At 45.6% G+C, this 23,533-nt stretch overlaps 1 protein-coding gene across 1 annotated transcript in view; it reads left to right on the forward strand.

Annotated features, from left to right (window-relative positions):
* LOC143280399 (mucolipin-3-like) overlaps window positions 1-13,448 on the forward strand; it is a 37,594-nt gene extending 24,146 nt beyond the window's left edge. Inside the window, exons 9-14 of the mRNA XM_076585033.1 lie at window positions 1,047-1,196; window positions 1,695-1,808; window positions 2,425-2,547; window positions 5,430-5,636; window positions 9,068-9,216; window positions 13,324-13,448. Coding sequence (XP_076441148.1) covers window positions 1,047-1,196; window positions 1,695-1,808; window positions 2,425-2,547; window positions 5,430-5,636; window positions 9,068-9,216; window positions 13,324-13,381 — 801 coding nt within the window. The 3' untranslated portion in view covers window positions 13,382-13,448. The remainder of the gene's footprint in view (window positions 1-1,046; window positions 1,197-1,694; window positions 1,809-2,424; window positions 2,548-5,429; window positions 5,637-9,067; window positions 9,217-13,323) is intronic.
* Window positions 13,449-23,533: the final 10,085 nt, after the last annotated feature.

Here is a 23,533-nt window from a genome sequence, read left to right on the forward strand (position 1 = left end):
TTTATGAGATTGACAATAGCTTACAGTTTGGCCAACAGTAAAAAGGTTCAGTTGGTTTGTTTTCTGCAAGCTGTTTTATGAGATTGACAATAGCTTACAGTTTGGCCAACAGTAGAAAGGTTCAGTTGGTTTGTTTTCTGCAAGCTGTTTTATGAGATTGACAATTTACAATACACACAATACACAAACTTTATTGTCTATACTTTTGGTACAGAGATTTTCTTTTTGGCAGTAGCACATGTCCAACATAAGAAGAAAACAACAAACAAATAAAATGAATAAAATGAATAGAAAATAAAAGGATAAATTAAATGGCACCAAATGGAAATAGCTATATACAAATATACAGATTACTGAAATTTACGTGCCTCTCATTTCAGTCAGCCAAACCGCATTGCACATCTACCCCCCCCCCCACACACACACACACACAACGCGCACACACACACACACATACACTCTCTCTCATCCCCTCTCTCTCTGTCTCTCTCTTCACAAGAAATGCAACTACAAAGATCATAGCTGTAACCTTATGTCAATCTCATAAAACAGCTTGCAGAAAACAAATGAACTGAACCTTTCTACTTTGGCCAACAGTAGAAAGGTTCAGTTGGTTTGTTTTCTGCAAGCTGTTTTATGAGATTGACATAAGGTGACAGCAAAGTGAGAGCTGTGTGATAAGTGGTTTCTTGGTGCATATAAATGAAGGTGGGCAGAAGTAACAGAGACAGCCATTGACGTTTCATCTTTACTAAAGTGTTTCTGTACATGTTCATGTGTATGTGTGCGTGTGCCTGTGTGTTTTTGAACTGGACCTTTGCTGAAGGATTGCATGTCAGTGTATTGCTGGATGCTTGAAGCGTTCTGGAATTTGAGCCTTGCAGCGCAGTTGTGAAGTTTTTAAAAGACATTGTCAGGGATGCCAGCCAGAAGAGAAAGAGGCAGAATCAAGAAAGAACTGACAGGTGTTGCTTTGTGTGTGTGTGTGTATGTATGTGTGTGTATGCAATTGCGCATGTGTGTGTGTGTGTGTGTGTGTGTTCCAGTTGACGGAGGAGATGTTTCGAGAGCGTTTCGGCAAGAAGCTTGAGCTGAAAGATCGCTTGGAGTTTATCAGTTTCTGGTATTTCCTCATCATCATCAACGACATCTTCACCATTATCGGCTCCAGCATCAAGATTCAGCTGGAGACCAGGGTAAGGGAGAGTTTTCTGGGTGTGTTGTGGAAGGGCGTGTGTGTTCTCTGTTTGTGTGTGTGTGTGTGTGTGTGTGTGTGTGTTCTCTGTTTGTGTGTGTGTGTTCTGTATGTGTGTGTCCTGTGTGTGTGTGTATGTGTGTCCCCTCTGTGTGTGTGTGTGTGTGTGTTGTCTGTGTACCTGTGTTCTCTGTGTGTGTGTACTGTCTGCGTGCCCATGTATATGCATGTGGGTCTGTGCGTCTGTCATCTCAGCCACCCCTCCGTCCCCTCACCCCTCGCCCCTATGATGATGAAGTGTGTGTGTGTGTGTGTGTGTGTGTGTGTGTGACAGGTGGTGCCTATCTCCTCCTACACCTACGATGCCTGCAGTCTGATGCTGTCATCTCGGCCACTCCTCCGTCCCCTCACCCCTCGCCCCTCACCCCTATGATGATGAAGTGTGTGTGTGTGTGTGTGTGTGTGTGTGTGTGTGTGTGTGTGTGTGTGTGTGTGACAGGTGGTGCCTATCTCCTCCTACACCTACGATGCCTGCAGTCTGATGCTGGGGCTGGGGGGACTGCTGGCCTGGATCGGCGTTCTGCGTTACCTCGCCTTCTTCAAGAAGTACAATGTGAGAGCACGTGCACGCCTGCACACACACAGAGAACACACAGAGAGAACCACACACACACACACGTGCGCGCGCGCACACACACACACACACACACACACACATATATAACACATGCACACACATGCACAACCCCCCCTCAATTCAATTCATGTTGTTTAGAGCCCAGCCGACCGTTTAGGCCATCTCAGGGCTGAACCCCCCCTCCCTTACACACACACACACACAAACACAGAAACTCATACAGAAAGTGCACACACACACACACACACACACACACACACACACACACACATGGGCATGCACACAACCACATGCACACTCGCAAGTCTATGCACGCACATACACATGTATATCATGCTGAAAATGGGAGAAAATTCCATGCTGCCTATGTTCCAGTAATATTTATTTCAAATTTTATTTTTTTGCGTTGTAAACGTCCAAGCAATCGCTCTCCCTCCTTCACTCTCTCTTCCTCTGACTCCATCCGTCTCTCTCACTTATTCTCTCTCTCCATCTCCATCCCTCTCTCTCTCTCTCTGTGTCTCTCTGTCTCTGACACACTGAACACACACACTGTGGATGGACGATGCATAAACAAACGGCCATGTTGCAGATTCTGATTGTGACCCTGAAGACGGCCTTCCCCAACGTGGTTCGATTCCTGCTCTGCGCCCTGGCCATGTACTGCGGCTTCCTCTTCTGTGGCTGGGTCATCCTGGGGCCCTACCACATCAAGGTGAGGGACCACCTCGCCTGCCCGAGTGGGGGCAGGGACACGTGGTGGTGTTTCTTGGCCATGCTGTGTGATTCATTGTTTCTTTTTGTGTGGCACACTACTACTTTGTTACGAGCCTCGCAAATAAACGTTTCCGTCGCCATGTTCCTGTGTAGTATACACAGTTCTGTGGGGATGCCGAGGGCTGTTTCAATTATGAAAAGTATCCTCACTTCTGGAAGCTCAGTGCTTGAAGTGTTTTCTCTTTTTTTTTCTTCTTTTTTTTTCTATCGTTCAAGAAACTTGAACTGAAGGTGAAATAAAGAAAAACCAAATGTTCATCACCAGACTAATTCAGTTTAGTCATGTAAATTCCCCCAAGAAACTGCTGGTTGCTACTTGAAACACACACACAAAAAAGTATCAGCTCCTTTAACTGTGCGAGCTGAATATACAGACAGGGTCAGTCAGCAGTTACACAATCAGTAAAACAGTCCATTGTGTGTGCCATACCTGAAATCTCTTCTTGCTGTGAGACACACAGAGCCAGCACCAGGGATCTCCACTGCTGCCTGTCTTGTGCTGTCTTACACAACATTCACAGTAAGCCCGGCCCAGTACGCAGCTGACAGCAGCTGGCTGAGCATTATACACACATGGAGTGATGGCCTAGAGGTAACCCGTCCGCCTAGGAAGCGAGAGAGAATCTGAGCGCGCTGGTTCGAATCATGGCTCAGCCGCTGATATTTTCTCCCCCTCCACTAGACCTTGAGTGGTGGTCTGGACGCTAGTCATTCGGATGAGACGATAAACCGAGGTCTCGTGTGCAGCATGCACTTAAGCGCACTTAAAAGAACCCACGGCAACAAAAAGGTTGTTCCTGGCAAAATTCTGTAGAAAAATCCACTTCGATAGGAAAAACAAATAAAACTGCACGCAGGAAAAAATACAAAAAAAAAAAAAGGGTGGCGCTGTAGTATAGCGACGCACTCTCCCTGGGGAGAGCAGCCCGAATTTCACACAGAGAAATCTGTTGTGATAAAAAGAAATACAGATACATCATTTGGGCTTCCTTGCCATGTGTGCTGGTTGTGAGCGTTCCCACCAGCGACCAGTCGGCTCCATACACCTTTTGTTGTAAGCACGCAGATGAGATGGATGGTTGATCCAAGGGACGGAGTTCTTCAGTGATACTAGTTGCGTGAATCTCAGTGATATTTATTTGTTCTGTCTGTAGAGCTCCGTAGCTGACGACAGCAACTGGTGTGTGTCTGACTGAAGTGTGTTGCTCTGTCAGGCTGACGGCAACTGGTGTGTGTGTGTGACTGAAGTGTGTTGCTGTTTCAGGCTGACGGCAACTGGTGTGTGTCTGACTGAAGTGTGTTGCTGTGTCAGGCTGACGGCAACTGGTGTGTGTGTGACTGAAGTGTGTTGCTCTGTCAGGCTGACAGCAACTGGTGTGTGTGTGACTGAAGTGTGTTGCTCTGTCAGGCTGACGGCAACTGGTGAGTGTGTTGCTCTGTCAGGCTGACGGCAACTGGTGTGTGTCTGACTGAAGTGTGTTGCTGTGTCAGGCTGACAGCAACTGGTGTGTGTGTGACTGAAGTGTGTTGCTGTGTCAGGCTGACGGCAACTGGTGTGTGTCTGACTGAAGTGTGTTGCTGTGTCAGGCTGACGGCAACTGGTGTGTGTGTGACTGAAGTGTGTTGCTCTGTCAGGCTGACGGCAGCAACTGGTGTGTGTCTGACTGAAGTGTGTTGCTCTGTCAGGCTGACGGCAGCAACTGGTGTGTGTGTGACTGAAGTGTGTTGCTGTGTCAGGCTGACAGCAACTGGTGTGTGTGTGACTGAAGTGTGTTGCTCTGTCAGGCTGACGACAGCAACTGGTGTGTGTGTGACTGAAGTGTGTTGCTCTGTCAGGCTGACAGCAACTGGTGTGTGTCTGACTGAAGTGTGTTGCTGTGTCAGGCTGACAGCAACTGGTGAGTGTGTTGCTCTGTCAGGCTGACGGCAGCAACTGGTGTGTGTGTGACTGAAGTGTGTTGCTGTGTCAGGCTGACGAGCAACTGGTGTGTGTGTCTGACTGAAGTGTGTTGCCTGTGTCAGGCTGACGGCAACTGGTGTGTGTGTGACTGAAGTGTGTTGCTCTGTCAGGCAGACTGGCAGCAACTGGTGTGTGTGTGACTGAAGTGTGTTGCTCTGTCAGGCTGACGGCACAACTGGTGTGTGTGGTGTGACTGAAGTGTGTTGCTGCTGTCAGGCTGACGGCAACTGGTGTGTGTGTGTGGACTGAAGTGTGTTGCTGTGTCAGGCTGACGGCAACTGGTGTGTGTGTGTGTGACTGAAGTGTGTTGCTCTGTCAGGCTGACGGCAACTGGTGTGTGTGTGACTGAAGTGTGTGCTGCTGTCAGGCTGACGCAGCAACTGTGTCTGACTGAAGTGTGTTGCTCTGTCAGGCTGACGGCAACTGGTGTGTGTGTGTGACTGAAGTGTGTTGCTGTGTCAGGCTGACGGCAACTGGTGTGTGTGTGTGTGACTGAAGTGTGTTGCTGTGTCAGGCTGACGGCAACTGGTGTGTGTGTGTGACTGAAGTGTGTTGCTCTGTCAGGCTGACAGCAACTGGTGTGTGTGTGACTGAAGTGTGTTGCTGTGTCAGGCTGACGGCAACTGGTGAGTGTGTTGCTCTGTCAGGCTGACAGCAACTGGTGTGTGTGTGACTGAAGTGTGTTGCTCTGTCAGGCTGACGGCAACTGGTTGGGCTTGGTCTGAAACACATTGATCGATATATCTCCACATTAGCTAGCTTACCCCACATATAGTTGCTCTCCTAGTTGCTTGGTTTCCTCCCGATAGGTATATATATATGTCTTGAGGTGGGTTTTTTTTTTTGTTTTTTTGTTGCAGTTTCGTCATCTGAGCACGGCATCAGAATGCTTGTTCTCTCTGGTGAACGGGGACGACATGTTTGTCACCTTTTCGGCAACGGAGTCCAATAACCTCATGGTGTGGTACTTCTCCCGCATCTACCTGTACACCTTCATCTCTCTCTTCATCTACTGCGTCCTCTCCCTCTTCATCGCCGTCATCATGGACACCTATGAAACGATCAAGGTGAGGCGTTGGAGCTTTTTTATTGTTGTTGTTGTTTTTCTTCTTCCGGTTTTTTGACTCACTTGTGTAAACAAAGTGAGTCTATGTTTTAACCCGGTGTTCGGTTGTCTGTGTGTGTGTGTGTGTGTGTCCGTTTGTCTGTGTGTCCGTGGTAAACTTTTAACATTGCTATTTTCTCTGCAAATACTTTGTCAGTTGACACCAAATTAGGCATAAAAATAGGGAAAATTCAGTTCTTTCCAGTCATCTTGTTTAAAACAATACTGCACCTCTGGGATGGGCACAAATTTTTTTTTTTTTTAAAGCCTAATTATATGCAAACTGCATTTACTGTTATATTGATATTTTTTGCATTCTCTAAACCTGGCACTTTGATCTCATATTCTGACCCAACAACAAGAGCAGTCATTATTATCATTTTTTGTTCAAACAGGAACTTCTTTTGCTAAGCATGGAATTTTTTTTTATTTTGCAAACGTTTTGGTGCAGGGAGTAGAAAAAGGGAAATTACTCTGTAATTAATGCTAGGGGACTTAATTTATCACAAGTGAGTCTTGAAGGCCTTGCCTCTCTTGTTTTGTTTGTTGTATAGTTGTGATTTAGTCACAAATAAATATATTTGTAACTAAGGCTGTATTAGTGCCTTCAGTGCACCCTCTCTCCCTTTTCCAGTTCCTGAGGGTAGCTAATGTCTTTCACTGATTTGAATTTCACATGGTCTAAGACATAGGTTTTTCATTGGATTTTTTATATTTTTTTTATATATATATACTGTTACAATATTTTTATATTGTGGGTTTGAGTTTTGCATGAGTTGAGAGGAGTGATTGGATTTGGTTCTTTTCATGTTGTTTTAATCAACCTTTTAACATTATTTTGTGTTCTATACTGGTTGTTTTTTTTAGAACTGAAGGGACAGGTGATCAGCCTTGAAATTAAACTTTTCCTGGGTGGCTGGGCTGTAAGTAGAAGCAGCATGATTTGATTTGATTTGAGTGTGCTTTTGGCACACAGAAGTATTTTGCACAGGACAGGAATCATATACCCCTGGCAGATTTGGTACAAGTGTACCATTGTTGGATTAACCGTCATTATAAAGGGGAAACATGTCCATATATCTCCACATTTCCCACAGGGCTGTGGTACACACTGACTGACATATATCTCCACATTTCCCACAGGGCTGTGGTACACACTGACTGACATATATCTCCACATTTCCCACAGGGCTGTGGTACACACTGACTGACATATATCTCCACATTTCCCACAGGGCTGTGGTACACACTGACTGACATATATCTCCACATTCCCCACAGGGCTGTGGTACACACTGACTGACATATATCTCCACAATCGCCACAGGGCTGTGGTACACACTGACTGACATATATCTCCACATTCCCCACAGGGCTGTGGTACACACTGACTGACATATATCTCCACATTCCCCACAGGGCTGTGGTACACACTGATTGACATATATCTCCACAGTCCCCACAGGGCTGTGGTACACACTGACTTACATATATCTCCACAATCACCACAGGGCTGTGGTACACACTGACTGACATATATCTCCACAATCGCCACAGGGCTGTGGTACACACTGACTGACATATATCTCCACATTCCCCACAGGGCTGTGGTACACACTGATTGACATATATCTCCACAGTCCCCACAGGGCTGTGGTACACACTGATTGACACATATATCTCCACATTTCCAGCAGGGCTGTGGTACACACTGACTGACATATATCTCCACATTTCCTGCAGGGCTGTGGTACACACTGACTGACATATATCTCCACAGTCCCCACAGGGCTGTGGTACACACTGATTGACACATATATCTCCACATTTCCTGCAGGGCTGTGGTACACACTGACTGACATATATCTCCACATTTCCTGCAGGGCTGTGGTACACACTGACTGACATATATCTCCACATTCCCCACAGGGCTGTGGTACACACTGACTGACATATATCTCCACAATCGCCACAGGGCTGTGGTACACACTGACTGACATATATCTCCACATTCCCCACAGGGCTGTGGTACACACTGACTGACATATATCTCCACATTCCCCACAGGGCTGTGGTACACACTGATTGACATATATCTCCACAATCGCCACAGGGCTGTGGTACACACTGATTGACATATATCTCCACAATCGCCACAGGGCTGTGGTACACACTGATTGACATATATCTCCACAATCGCCACAGGGCTGTGGTACACACTGACTGACATATATCTCCACAGTCCCCACAGGGCTGTGGTACACACTGATTGACACATATATCTCCACATTTCCTGCAGGGCTGTGGTACACACTGACTGACATATATCTCCACATTTCCTGCAGGGCTGTGGTACACACTGACTGACATATATCTCCACATTCCCCACAGGGCTGTGGTACACACTGACTGACATATATCTCCACATTCCCCACAGGGCTGTGGTACACACTGATTGACACATATATCTCCACATTCCCCACAGGGCTGTGGTACACACTGACTGACATATATCTCCACATTTCCCACAGGGCTGTGGTACACACTGACTGACATATATCTCCACATTCCCCACAGGGCTGTGGTACACACTGACTGACATATATCTCCACAATCGCCACAGGGCTGTGGTACACACTGACTGACATATATCTCCACATTCCCCACAGGGCTGTGGTACACACTGACTGACATATATCTCCACATTCCCCACAGGGCTGTGGTACACACTGACTGACATATATCTCCACATTCCCCACAGGGCTGTGGTACACACTGACTGACATATATCTCCACATTCCCCACAGGGCTGTGGTACACACTGATTGACATATATCTCCACATTCCCCACAGGGCTGTGGTACACACTGACTGACATATATCTCCACAGTCCCCACAGGGCTGTGGTACACACTGACTGACATATATCTCCACATTTCCCACAGGGCTGACTGACATATATCTCCACAATCGCCACAGGGCTGTGGTACACACTGACTGACATATATCTCCACATTTCCCACAGGGCTGTGGTACACACTGACTGACATATATCTCCACATTTCCCACAGGGCTGTGGTACACACTGACTGACATATATCTCCACATTTCCCACAGGGCTGTGGTACACACTGACTGACATATATCTCCACATTTCCCACAGGGCTGTGGTACACGCTGACTGACATATATCTCCACATTTCCCACAGGGCTGTGGTACACACTGACTGACATATATCTCCACATTTCCCACAGGGCTGTGGTACACACTGACTGACATATATCTCCACATTTCCCACAGGGCTGTGGTACACACTGACTGACATATATCTCCACATTTCCCACAGGGCTGTGGTACACACTGATTGACATATATCTCCACATTTCCCGCAGGGCTACGGCAAGGAGGGGCCGCCCCCAACAGAGCTGTGGAGCTTTGTCAACCAGTGTAACCACCCCGTGCACTCCGGGCTGTACCGCCGACAGCACACAGAGGACAGGTCCTGGACTCTGGTCTCCGTCTTCACTGATCTCTTCCGCAGGTTGGTTTGTGTGTGTGTTGTGTGCATCTGTGTGTTTGTGTGTGTGTGCGTGTGTGGGTATGGGTGAGTGCGTGTGTGTGTGTGTGTGGGCGAGTGTCTGCGAAAGAGTGTGAAGTAGGTTTTGTGGGCTATGTGTGGGTGTGGAGGGTGAGGAGGGAAGGTGTGGGGGCACTCAGAGGGGGTTGGGGGTGTGGATGTGTGTGTGTGTGAATGTCTGCTTGTGTGTGTGTGACCATGTGTTTGTGCGAGTGTGAGAGAGCGTCTGTGTGTGTTTGACGCTTCTTGTGTGCATTTGGCACCATGTGTGTGTGTGTGTGTGAGAGAGAGAGAGAGAGAGGGGGGGGGGGAGTGGGGGGATGAAGGTGTTTTTGTGTGTGTGTGAGAGAGAGAGACTCAAGAGTCAAATGGTTTTAATTACTTAAGTAACACGCTCATATCACCAAGTGGAAAACATGCTTCCTCCCCTCTCCTCCCTCCCTCCCTCCTTCCCTCCTACTCATTCACGCTTTTCACAACATTCTTCTGCACTTCTTAAGGAACACAAAACAATATCTGTTGGTATGTATACGTACAATCTTCGTGGTCTACTGCTGAGGTTCATATTTAAGGAACTCAAGGCCATCGACCTGATTTTGTAGTCACAGAGAGAGAGAGCGAGAGAGAGGTGTTCTTTTGTGTGTGTGAGAGAGAGAGAGAGAGGGAAGTGGGGGGATGGAGGTGTTCTTTTGTGAGAGAGAGAGGGAGAGAGGGAAGTGGTGGGGATGGAGGTGTTCTTGTGTGTGTGTGAGAGAGAGAGAGAGGGAAGTGGTGGGGATGGAGGTGTTCTTGTGTGTGTGTGAGAGAGAGAGAGGGGGAAGTGGGGGGGATGGAGGTGTTCTTGTGTGTTTGAGAGAGAGAGAGAGGGAAGTGGGGGGATGGAGGTGTTCTTTTGTGTGTGTGAGAGAGAGAGAGAGGGAAGTGGGGGGGATGGAGGTGTTCTTGTGTGTGTGTGTGAGAGAGAGAGGGAAGTGGGGGGATGGAGGTGTTCTTGTGTGTGTGAGAGAGAGAGAGAGGGAAGTGGGGGGATGGAGGTGTTCTTTTGTGTGTGTGAGAGAGAGAGAGGGAAGTGGGGGGATGGAGGTGTTCTTTTGTGTGTGTGAGAGAGAGGGAAGTAGGGGGATGGAGGTGTTCTTTTGTGTGTGAGAGAGAGAGAGAGGGAAGTGGGGGGGATGGAGGTGTTTTGTGTGTGTGAGAGAGAGGGAAGTGGGGGGGATGGAGGTGTTCTTTTGTGTGTGTGAGAGAGAGAGAGAGAGGGGGGGAAGTGGGGGGATGGAGGTGTTCTTTTGTGTGTGTGAGAGAGAGAGAGGGAAGTGGGGGGATGGAGGTGTTCTTGTGTGTGTGAGAGAGAGAGGGAGAGGGAAGTGGGGGGATGGAGGTGTTCTTTTGTGTGTGTGAGAGAGAGAGAGAGAGGGAAGTGGGGGGGATGGAGGTGTTCTTGTGTGTGTGTGTGAGAGAGAGAGAGGGAGGTGGGGGGGTGGAGGTGTTCTTTTGTGTGTGTGAGAGAGAGAGGGAAGTGGGGGGGATGGAGGTGTTCTTTTGTGTGTGTGTGAGAGAGAGAGGGAAGTGGGGGGATGGAGGTGTTCTTTTGTGTGTGTGAGAGAGAGAGAGAGGGAAGTGGGGGGGATGGAGGTGTTCTTGTGTGTTTGAGAGAGAGAGAGAGGGAAGTGGGGGGGATGGAGGTGTTCTTGTGTGTGTGTGAGAGAGAGAGAGAGGGAAGTGGGGGGGATGGAGGTGTTCTTTTGTGTGTGTGAGAGAGAGAGAGAGGGAAGTGGGGGGGATGGAGGTGTTCTTGTGTGTTTGAGAGAGAGAGAGAGGGAAGGGGGGGGATGGATGTGTTCTTTTGTGTGTGTGAGAGAGAGAGGAAGAGGGAAGTGGGGGGGATGGACGTGTTCTTTTGTGTGTGTGTGAGAGAGAGAGGGAGAGGGAAGTGGGGGGGATGGACGTGTTCTTTTGTGTGAGAGAGAGAGAGAGAGAGGGAAGTTGGGGGGTGGAGGTGTTCTTTTGTGTGTGTGAGAGAGAGAGAGAGAGGGGGAAGTTGGGGGGTGGAGGTGTTCTTTTGTGTGTGTGAGAGAGAGAGAGAGAGGGGGAAGTTGGGGGGTGGAGGTGTTCTTTTGTGTGTGTGAGAGAGAGAGAGAGAGGGAAGTTGGGGGGATGGAGGTGTTCTTTTGTGTGTGTGTGTGTGAGAGAGAGAGGGGGAAGTGGGGGGATGGAGGTGTTCTTTTGTGTGTGAGAGAGAGAGAGAGAGGGGGGGAAGTGGGGGGGTGGAGGTGTTCTTGTGTGTGTGTGAGAGAGAGAGAGAGGGGGGGAAGTGGGGGGGGTGGAGGTGTTCTTGTGTGTGTGTGTGAGAGAGAGAGAGAGGGGGAAGTGGGGGGGGTGGAGGTGTTCTTTTGTGTGTGTGAGAGAGAGAGAGGGGGGGGGAAGTGGGGGGGTGGAGGTGTTCTTTTGTGTGTGTGTGAGAGAGAGAGAGAGAGGGAAGTGGGGTGGGATGGAGGTGTTCTTTTGTGTGTGTGTGTGAGAGAGAGGGAAGTGGGGGGGGGATGGAGGTGTTCTTTTGTGTGTGTGTGAGAGAGAGAGAGGGAAGTGGGAGAGGGGGGGGATGGAGGTGTTCTTTTGTGTGTGTGTGAGAGAGAGAGAGAGAGGGAAGTGGGGTGGGATGGAGGTGTTCTTTTGTGTGTGTGTGTGAGAGAGAGGGAAGTGGGGGGGGGATGGAGGTGTTCTTTTGTGTGTGTGTGAGAGAGAGAGAGGGAAGTGGGAGAGGGGGGGGATGGAGGTGTTCTTTTGTGTGTGTGAGAGAGAGAGAGGGGGAAGTGGGGGGGTGGAGGTGTTCTTTTGTGTGTGTGTGTGTGTGAGAGAGAGAGAGAGGGGGAAGTGGGGGGGATGGAGGTGTTCTTGTGTGAGAGAGAGAGAGGGAGGGAAGTGGGGGGATGGAGGTGTTCTTTTGTGTGTGTGAGAGAGAGAGAGAGGGAAGTGGGGGGTGGAGGTGTTCTTTTGTGTGTGTGTGAGAGAGAGAGAGGGAAGTGGGGGGGATGGAGGTGTTCTTGTGTGTGTGAGAGAGAGAGAGAGAGGGAAGTGGGGGGATGGAGGAGTTCTTGTGTGTGTGTGAGAGAGAGAGAGAGGGAAGTGGGGGGATGGAGGTGTTCTTGTGTGTGTGTGAGAGAGAGAGAGAGAGAGAGGGAAGTGGGGGGATGGAGGTGTTCTTTTGTGTGTGTGAGAGAGAGAGAGGGGGAAGTGGGGGGATGGAGGTGTTCTTTTGTGTGTGTGTGAGAGAGAGAGAGGGAAGTTGGGGGGATGGAGGTGTTTTTGTGTGTGCGAGAGAGAGAGAGGGAAGTTGGGGGGGATGGAGGTGTTCTTTTGTGTGTGTGAGAGAGAGAGAGAGGGGGAAGTGGGGGGATGGAGGTGTTCTTTTGTGTGTGTGTGTGAGAGAGAGAGAGAGGGGGAAGTGGGGGGGTGGGGGTGTTCTTTTGTGTGAGAGAGAGAGGGAAGTGGGGGGGTGGGGGTGTTCTTTTGTGTGTGTGAGAGAGAGAGAGGGGGAAGTGGGGGGGTGGAGGTGTTCTTTTGTGTGTGTGAGAGAGAGAGGGGGAAGTGGGGGGATGGAGGTGTTCTTGTGTGTGTGTGAGAGAGAGAGGGAAGTGGGGGGATGGAGGTGTTCTTTTATCTCATGCTCTGAATCTGTGCTGCTTTGTAAAGCATCATGACTCAAAAATTTCAAACTGGATTGTCATGATTTCTTTTTTCTTTGGTTTTTTTTTTCAAAGTGTGGGGGTGGGATGAGTGTTTTCCAGGTATTTTACCCTTTGCACGGTTTTTAACCCAAATTTGGCGGTGAATGTTGACATGGTTGTTTACAATACCTAAGTCATATATATTAAATATATATTATTCACTTGCTTGTATGCAAACATACATTTACATACCATTGCACATCACACATTGACCATGCTAGCTTAAAAGGCACATATTATTATTATTAACACACAAAAATGATGTGTGTACTTTTGTTCGTTCACATTGAAAGATCTGCAGAGATTTATTTTTTTTCCTTTTCTTCTTTTTTTTTTTTTTGCACAGAAGGAAAGCCAAAGAGGAGGTTGAGGAGCGGAGACCACTGCTGACCCAGACAATATAATACGATGCCAGCCCGCACTGATATCTCCCATCAGCGGAGGGCGGGCGTGAGGAGGAGAACACGGTCCATGTGACTTATGCTACCGATTCAGCTTGCACACGGGTTGATGGGGTACATTGGAACAAACTCGGGAGTCTTCCTCGAAAGGCTGAACCGGTAGCATAAGCAGTGTTGTTGACTTTGGAAGTTGTGTACCTTGCAAACGAAGAGAGTTGCTTCTCTTTATTGTGACAAATACATAATTTGAGTTGGCTGGACCACATTTTAGGAGCTTCGCCGTTGCAAATGATTTCACTTTCAGTTGTGTTTTTTGTTTGTTTGTTTGTGTTGGGTTGTTAGAAATAAACGTTTCTGATGGATCAACTTTTTTTTTATTTTTTTTTTAGGTTGTGTACACCTAGAAATGAAAATTTGACATGTGTTGTCAAATAAAAAAGATTTTTTTTGCTAATTGAAATGATCAGTTCACTGCAGTGTGCAGTGTACTTTTGCTGATGTTCTGAAACAAATCACGTCTGTGCACAAGATCATCCGTATGGTACCATTCCATATCACATATCAGGTTAGTGGAATACTGCAATCTACAAATCAACCATTACTCTCCCCATTTAGTTGATAATGGTGGGAAGTGCAGTACGAGTATTCTTGTAACGTTAACTCTATCACTGCCCTGGGCAACTTTAGTCGACAGTGAGGGGTCGTGTTGAAAGTCCCATTTTTCACATTGTAATGAAACTTGACAGGTGCAGCCATTAGAACATTAACAAACCTTCGCCCCCTGACCAAGTTTGTTGTAATGAAACTTGACAGGTGCAGCCAGTAGAACAATAACAAACCTTCGCCCCCTGACCAGGTTTGTTGTAATGAAACTTGACAGCTGCAACCAGCAGAACAATGACAAACCTTCGCCCCCTGACCAAGTTTGAAGTGGACAAGTCCATTGTGTTGCTTTGACCGGAACTGTGTGCTTGAGAGTGAAAGTCCAAAATATTTGTTTGGGGGAATTTTTTTTTTTTTTTTTTTTTTTACACTGAAACATTGCGGAGAAAGAGTTTAGATTTCTTCCTACCCTCAGTCCTCCCCACCGCCCTCCCCCCCCCCCCCCCCCCCACCCTCCATTGATCTTGTAAAAGAATAACTAACCCAAACTGGTACCATAACCCTCACTCTAATCTCAACCCTAACCCTAACCCTAACCCTAACTCTCACTCCAATGCTAACATCTCTCTCTAACCCTCACCCTGACCCTCACTCTAACTCTAGCCCTAGCCTTCACCCTAACTGTCACTCCAACTCCAAGTCTCTCACCATAACCCTGGCCCTGACTCTCACTCTAACTCTAGCCCTAAGTCTCACTCTAACCCTGGCCCTGACCCTCACTCTAACTCTAGCCCTAGCCTTCACCCTAACTGTCACTCCAACTCCAAGTCTCTCACCATAACCCTGGCCCTGACTCTCACTCTAACTCTAGCCCTAACCTTCACCCTAACTCTCACTCCAAGTCTCTCACCATAACCCTGGCCCTGACTCTCACTCTAACTCTAGCCCTAACCTTCACCCTAACTCTCACTCCAACTCCAAGTCTCTCACTCTAACCCTGGCCCTGACTCTCACTCTAACTCTAGCCCTAAGTCTCACTCTAACCCTGGCCCTGACTCTCACTCTAACTCTAGCCCTAAGTCTCACTCTAACCCTGGCCCTGACTCTCACTCTAACGCTAGCCCTAAGTCTCACTCTAACCCTGGCCCTGACTCTCACTCTAACGCTAGCCCTAAGTCTCACTCTAACCCTGGCCCTCACTCTCACTCCAACTCCAAGTCTCACTCATTTTGTACGCTTCTGAGATGTGGGGTCTTAACAGACTTGATAATATTGAGAAAGTTCATTCCTTTGCATGTAAACGTTTTTTGAACATAACACTTAGAGTATCAAACAAGTTTGCATACGGCGAATTAGGACGTTATCCACTATATATAAATAGTGCAACAAGGTGTATCAAGTACTGGTTAAGGTTGCTGAATATGAATGTGCAACGATTACCCAGACAGGCATATTTGATGTTGTTTAACTTAGACGAAAGGGGAAAAAAATGCTGGGTGTCTTTAGTAAAAAATACTTTATTTAGACTTGGGTTTGGATATGTCTGGTTGCAACAAGGCGTTGGTTGTGAGCAAACATTTTTGTCATTCTTTAAGCAAAGAATGAAAGATATATTTATGCAGGAGTGGGACGAGTCAGTAATGTCTAAGGATATATATCATAACTACAGACTGTTTAAAACTGGTTTTCAGTTTGAGCAATATTTTGAATATGTGGATAAAAAGTGTTTTAGGGACTGTTTAGTAAAATTACGGCTTGGTTTGCTCCCAATAAATGGATCATTTTTTAGAAGAACATTCAAATGTAATTCAAATTACGCATGTAAACGTTGTAATGTAATCGAAGATGAAAACCATTTTATAAACAATTGTGTCCTTTACAATGACCTGCGGCAAAAACATCTGAACTCTGAAGGTCAATCGTATGTTCACTTGATGAAGAATGGTTCTGTTTACAGTATTCGTAAACTATGCGTTTATATATTTAATGCCCTGAAGATACGACAGGAATTCTGTGACAACAATGATGAAAGTTAGAATTAATTTACAATGCACGAGAAGCACTTTTGTTCTACAGGTTAAGTTAGTACGTATTTTACATTTTGTTGTGGTTGAGTGATCACCATATTGTGTACTTTTGACCTCTTTCTAGGGGCCGGAGGCCTGGAGATTAAAGTTTTGTTCTTGTTCTTGTTCTTGTTCAAGTCTCACTCTAACCCTGGCCCTCACTCTCACTCTAACCCTAACCTTCACCCTAACTCTCACTCCAACTCCCTCACCTTGACCCTCACTCTAGCCCTCACCCTGACTCTCACTCTAGCCCTAACCCTCACCCTAGCCCAAACCTAATCCTCTTATCCTAACCCTGACCTCAGGTCTCACCCTCACGCTAATCCCATCCCTGACCCTAACTCTCACTCTTACCCTAGCCCTGACATTAAACCTCACTCGAACCCTAACCTGACCCAAGCCCTCAATCTGACCCTAACGGCTGACCTCAACCCTTACCCTAACCTCCTTCATGGGTATATACATGCAGAAAATATAGATTCACATGTTAAAGATCCTGTAATCCATGCCAGCAGTTGATGGGTTTTGGAAACGAAAACATGCCCAGCATGCACATCCCAGAAAACAGAGTATGGCTGCCTACATGGTGGTCATACACCAATAACGTTACTTGTCTGCGTGTGTGTGTGTGTGTGTGTGTGTGTCTGTGACTGAAACACAGGAAACAAATGATGAGCTCCCAAAGTCAGCTGTCTTTCAGGTAGGCAGCCTGTTGTGTAAAAGACTTGTGTTTGTAAAGCTTTTAGAGCTTGGACTCTTGACTGAGGATAGGTGCAATATAGGTGCAATATAAGTTCCATACCATCATCATCATCATCATCGTCGTCGTCTAATCCTAACCCCTTCCCCACTGCCAGCACCCCACCCTGTTCAGTTCGGAGGAAGGTGGAGCGTTGTGTCCATTCACCTTGCTGTACAGATGAAATGTCTCTTCTTGCCGACTCCCACCTATGTTGCTCACACTGTCGTAACGGCTCAGTTGGAAGAGAAGGCAGTCAGTAGCACATTGCCTTTGGTTCTTGAACGTGTGTAGTGTGTAACTTTGTGAAGGGAAAGGACGTCTTTCATACATTGATGATTTTGTTGTTGTCGACGTCAGTGGTTTGTTACCAGTACCAGTGCACAGGGATCTTGTTGGCTGTTGGACGTAGTTGCTGTGATGTAGCTGTAATGATAGTGGTGAAAAGTGAGTTGGTGCTTGAAAACGTGTGAGGTAGTGCGTTCCGATCAGTCTGTTTGCTACGATTGAAACGTATAAATGCGCGTGCGCGCACACAGAACGATGCATGCGCGCGCGCGGGGGCACACACGCAACACACACACAGTTGTTGCACTCTGAATGTAATAGTATCTTACGCACATGTTTTTCTTTTTACATAATAATTGATGTGTACATGGTGATAAGTGAAGGGTGTGTCAGTTTTGGGGGGTTTTTTTGCTGACGGGCATTTTATTTTAAGTGAGCCTAAAGAAAATTTTCAGTTTTTGGTTGAAGCAGATAAAAAAGTATTTTGAATTGAATTGAATTGCTAGTGGTGAAAAGTGAGTTTCACTACACATACTTTACCATGACCCACTAGTGCAGACTCCAGTAGGGAGTCCGATTCCTGTCCTGTGCAAACTACTGTCCGCCTGTGCGGAGAAAACGAAAGTAGCTACGGCCGATAACCTCCCGGTTTCCTTTGGTGCTAAAAAAAATATATGTGGTGTAGTGCTTACGGATCAGTCTGTGTGCTTGACGCCGCCATGACACTGAAACTGTTTGAAAATCAAGTTGATGCCAGGCAGCAAGTGGCCGTCCGTTTGGCATGACCGGAATTTTGTAATGATGCTTTTTGTTCATTTGGTTGTTTCTTTGATGTTTCAGTGTCGGTGCCTGTGGAATGTGTGTTTGAGTGTGTGGGTGTGTTTGAGTGTGTGTGTGTGTTTGAGTGTGTGTGTGTGTGTGGGTGTGTTTGAGTGTGTGGGTGTGTGGGTGTGTTTGAGTGTGTGGGTGTGTTTGAGTGTGTGTGTGTGTGGGTGTGTTTGAGTGTGTGTGTGTGTGGGTGTGTTTGAGTGTGTGTGTGTGTGGGTATGTTTGAGTGTGTGGGCGTGTTTGAGTGTGTGTGTGTGTGGGTGTGTTTGAGTGTGTGTGTGTGTGGGTGTGTTTGACTGTGTGGGTGTGTTTGAGTGTGTGGGTGTGTGTGTGTGTGTGGGTGTGTTTGAGTGTGTGTGTGTGTGTGGGTGTGTTTGAGTGTGTGGGTGTGTTTGAGTGTGTGTGTGTGTGGGTGTGTTTGAGTGTGTGTGTGGGTGTGTTTGAGTGTGTGGGTGTGTTTGAGTGTGTGTGTGTGTGGGTGTGTTTGAGTGTGTGGGTGTGTTTGAGTGTGAGTGCGTACTTGTCTGTGTGAGGATGCGTTGTGTGTACTCAAATGACTTTTTTTTGTTTGTCTTGACTGCGATGTTGCGTTTCTTTCATTATTTTTGAAACGTTAGCTCCAGTTGAAACTGGTGCATCTAAAGATGCGTGTGGGGAAGGTGAGGGGGGGCCGGGGGGGGGGGGGGAAGGACAGAGGTGGAGGAGGGTGGGTGGAGGGGGGGTCATTACGAAGTTACTTGAAGGTGTTTGTCTCGGCTTTATTGATATGTGAAACCATCAGTGGCCTTTTTTTTTTCTTTCTTTTTTTTTTTTTTTTTTTTTAAACTGCTGTTGCCCTCTCTGTTTTCCGTCTCTTCTTCCCGCTTCAATGAACACTTCTTTTTAATGCTGTGGAAATCAGCAGTATCCATGGATGTTTGGGTTTGTTTTTTGTTGTTGTTTTTCTCTTGGTGTGTGTGTATGTTGTGTCAAAAAAGAAGTCCGCAGACTGTTTTTGAAGGTTACCCAAACTGGATCTTGAACTATCGTGTAGGGCCTTTGACAGTGTTATATAATAAGGAGGAAGGTGGCAGAATGGTTAAGACGCTCAGCTGCCAATACAGAGAGTCCGTGAGGGTGTGGGTTCGAATCCCGCTCTCGCCCTTTCTCCTAAGTTTGACTGGAAAATCAAACTGAGCGTCTAGTCTTTCGGATGAGACGATAAACCGAGGTCCCGTGTGCAGCACGCACTTGGCGCACTGAAAAAGAACCCATGGCAACGAGAGTGTTGTCCTCTGGCGAAATTACGTAAAATGAAATCCACTTTCTTAGGTACACAAATATGTAAGCATGCACTCAAGGCCTGACTAAGCGCGTTGGGTTATGCTGCTGGTCAGGCATCTGCTCAACAGATGTGGTGTAGCGTGTATGGATTTGTCCGAACGCAGTGACGCCTCCTTGAGAAAGTGAAACTGAAACTGTATAATTTAGTTATGAACGCCAGGCTTTTTTTTTTTTTTTTTTTTTTTTTTTAATTATACTGAAATTTGCTTTAGAAATTTTTTTTTTTTTAATAATAGTAATCCTTATGTTGGTCTGATTTCATTGTGTTTGTGTGTGTCAGTTAACTGGTTTATGCTGATTATTAGAAAGAGTGAAGGGCCTAAACAGAGTGCACAGTGAAGATATCTGTTCTTTTTCTTTCTTTTTTTTTTTGGCAAGGGGAAACAGAACCCTACCCTGCCACCATAGTATCTTCTCTCTCTCTCCCCCCATGCAACCCTCCACTCTGCTTGTCCCCTCCCACCCCCCCCCCCCACCCCCCAAGGCTACCCTCCTCTCCGCCCCCCAACTCCTCCCACCATAGTATCTTCTCTCTCTCCCCCCATATAGCCCTCCACTCTGCTTGTCCCCTCCCACCCACCCCAAGGCTACCCCCCTCCCCACCCCCTCCCCCCCCCCATGCCCCTCCCCCATCCTCCACCCCCCCCACACCCCCAAAACATATAAACTCTCCTTGGATGTTGGTTGAAGTTGGACACCAATGTTTAAAGACTGTGGAAAGAAGTGGGGTAGTATGACTTTGTGCTAATGTGCCAAACTATGAAGCGAGTGTTGAAAAATATCGTAATGTTGAACGCACAGATTGTGTTCAGTGTAATGTTGAAAGAAGATATCATAGTGTTGATAGTGTACAGACAGTGTTCATTGCCATGACCTTTGTGTTCAGTGTGTAAGGGTGACGTATATGCCAGTGCCTTCCTGTTGTACCAGAATGAAGCTGCCCATCGCACGAAACAGCGAGTGCCAAATAAAGACACCACCGTATATTAATCCCCCTCCTCCATTGACTTGTGTAACTGATGATTTTGATTGTAGTGTGACTGTGTAATCTGGGGTTGTGGTGGGGTGTTTTTTGTTTTTTTTTACTTCCCAAATTGGTGATGGGTTTTACATTCCTTGTGTGTGATTTATAATTGTAATTCATGCGTAACGGTATCTTAATGGCATGTTGTATGCACTGCGAGTTGCTGTCGGTTTGAACATTAAAATGTTTCTGCATGCGTCTGTGTCTGTTCAGGAGGAAGTCGGTTGTGTGTGTTGGTGTGTTTGTAAGTATTATAAATCCTGTGATATCAGGCATGGAGTTTTTTCATACTAGTCCCCATTTGCTCAACTGACCAGAAGTAATTCGTTTGCAACTTTTTTTTACATGGTGTATGTGAATGACATTTGCTTCATGTCAACAAAAGGCAAGACTTTGCTGTTGGTTTACCATGAGAAAATTTCCGGTTTCTGTGAGAACTGCTTAGTGTTAATATTGTGCTGAACTTCAAGGGCTGGAAGAACTGTCATTATTTTAACATCTCTGTATTGTTTATCAGCCAATGTTCATTTTGTCATAGTCCCTTAACGATGATGATAACACCTTCATGTTGTTTTTCTAGTTTATCAGCGGATGTTCATTTTGTCATAGTCCCTTAACGATGATGATAACACCTGCATGTTGTTTTTCGAGTTTATCAGCGGATGTTCATTTTGTCTTAGTCCCTTAATGATGATGATAACACCTCCATGTTGTTTTTCGAGTTTATCAGCGGATGTTCATTTTGTCATAGTCCCTTAGCGATGATGATAACACCTCCAGGTTGTTTTTCGAGTTTATCAGCGGATGTTCATTTTGTCATAGTCCCTTAACGATGATGATAACACCTCCATGTTGTTTTTCGAGTTTATCAGCTGATGTTCATTTTGTCATAGTCCCTTAACGATGATGATAACACCTCCAGGTTGTTTTTCGAGTTTATCAGCGGATGTTCATTTTGTCATAGTCCCTTAACGATGATGATAACACCTCCATGTTGTTTTTCTAGTTTATCAGCGGATGTTCATTTTGTCTTAGCCCCTTAACGATGATGATAACACCTCCATGTTGTTTTTCTAGTTTATCAGCGGATGTTCATTTTGTCATAGTCCCTTAACGATGATGATAACACTTCCATGTTGTTTTTCTAGTTTATCAGCTGATGTTCATTTTGTCATAGTCCCTTAACGATGATGATAACACCTTCATGTTGTTTTTCTAGTTTATCAGCGGATGTTCATTTTGTCATAGTCCCTTAACGATGATGATAACACTTCCATGTTGTTTTTCGAGTTTATCAGCTGATGTTCATTTTGTCATAGTCCCTTAACGATGATGATAACACCTGCAGGTTGTTTTTCGAGTTTATCAGCTGATGTTCATTTTGTCATAGTCCCTTAACGATGATGATAACACCTCCAGGTTGTTTTTCGAGTTTATCAGCGGATGTTCATTTTGTCATGGTCCCTTAACGATGATGATAATACCTCCGTCACCATTCATTTATGGTTGTAATATTGGTGCTGGTTTTTCCAGTTATGCTTGCAGTGTGTAGTATTGTAGTAGTAATGTGTGAGAGTGTGTGTGCAGTAGTAATAGTGTGTGAGTGTATGTGTACTGTAGTTTGAGAGTGTGTGTTTACTGTAGTAGTAGGAATAGTGTGTGAGTGTGTGTGAACTGTGGTAGTGGTAGTGTGTGAATGTGCGTGTGCTGTTGTCATAGTGTGTGAGTGTGTGTGCGTATATATAATAATACTTTTTTGTAATCTGGAGAACAGGATTCAATTTTTAATCAAGTGTGACATCAAAATCAAAAGCCAAAAAAAAAAACAAAAATGGGTTTATGTTCCAGTTGTTGGAGTTAACACTTCTCAAGAGGGAAAATGGAACTTGAGGTACATACAACTATTATCAAACTAAGATGTTAAATTAATCTTTGTACCATTGCAGTACTAAAGACCTAAGAAATGTGCAGACAGAAACCTGTGCACATGAAGGAATTTTACACACAGCCTTAGATTGAGGAACTGAAAAACGACACTCAAATGCTTCACTATCTTTCGGAATCAGCCTGTCATTGTTGTGACAACAGTAGTTATCAGACCAAATTATACTTCCAAGGAAAAGAGAAGATACCAAAATATCTTATCAATGGATTGTCTGGCTGTGTAAGGGTGATTTTTGACAAATTGAAACTTGAACTGTCAACTTAAAGTGGACTCTCAAACCTATTTAAAAAAAAAAATAAAGCAAGAAAAAAGAAGGTGAAACTTTTTTTCAGGAAGGAAAAAAACCCTCTAGATCTCAGTCGAAAATTTTAGGTCTGTTACTGCTGATCCTCAGTCTTAAGAATGTTTATCTGTACTGATTATTTCAGATTTTAGCAGAGAAGAAATGTTACCGTCGTCCTTTTCTGCTCACCTACCTTTTTCTTTCTTTTATACTTGTAGCTGGTTAAAAGTTCAGCATGAACTTGTTAAATAGAAAAATGAATTCCATAACTGCATGCTGATTAGATTCTTCACAACTTTTTACTGTTGGAAGGCAAATTCAGAACACATCCTTCATTAGATCTTTTTTTTTTTTTTTTTAAGGAAAATAATCAAAACTTCAATTCATGTGAAAGTATGTTGTCAGTTTGAATGGTAGCATAAGGATCCATATACTCATTATTTAACTTGCATGGAAATATATTCGTTTAAGTCTTTTTTTTTTTTTTTTTTTTTTTAATATTGAAAATAACCTTGCAAGGTACTGATATCAAAATGTGTACTGAATTTGTATTGTGCTGTACTGTTGTAGTTTAGTTTCTTTTTGTCAAGAGGTTCCATTCCACTTGGGCTCTGTCGGCACTGATGGTGCCAGCAGCAAAGTTGTCTCCCTTTTGGGATGTTCCCGTTCACATTCCTGCTACCATCGACAGATCGCCCCCAACGTTGTGAAGAATGCAGTCCATCTGTTACTGGTTTTTGTAAAGCTGTCCCACCAGTGTCTTGAATTACAGCTTTTGTGTACTGTCAGTTGTGACTTGAGTTCAACATTTTCTACTGCTAAAGGAATTAACATGTAATTTTTTTCTTCCTTTTTTTTTTTTTTCTTCTCCATGTGGGTGAAGAATTATAAATATATGTTTTGTGTCACGTTCGTCAGGGAATTAGAATTATGGTGTGTTATTTTGTGTTGAGTACTTATTTTTACGGTTGCTTTGGTTTTCTCTAAATTCTAGTCTTGATGTGTAAAATATTTTTAAATGCTCATGATGGCAGAAAGTTTCTTTTATTTTGT

This window comes from Babylonia areolata, chromosome 3 (genome assembly GCF_041734735.1).
Source record: "Babylonia areolata isolate BAREFJ2019XMU chromosome 3, ASM4173473v1, whole genome shotgun sequence".
Classification (NCBI taxonomy): Eukaryota; Metazoa; Mollusca; class Gastropoda; order Neogastropoda; family Buccinidae; genus Babylonia; species Babylonia areolata.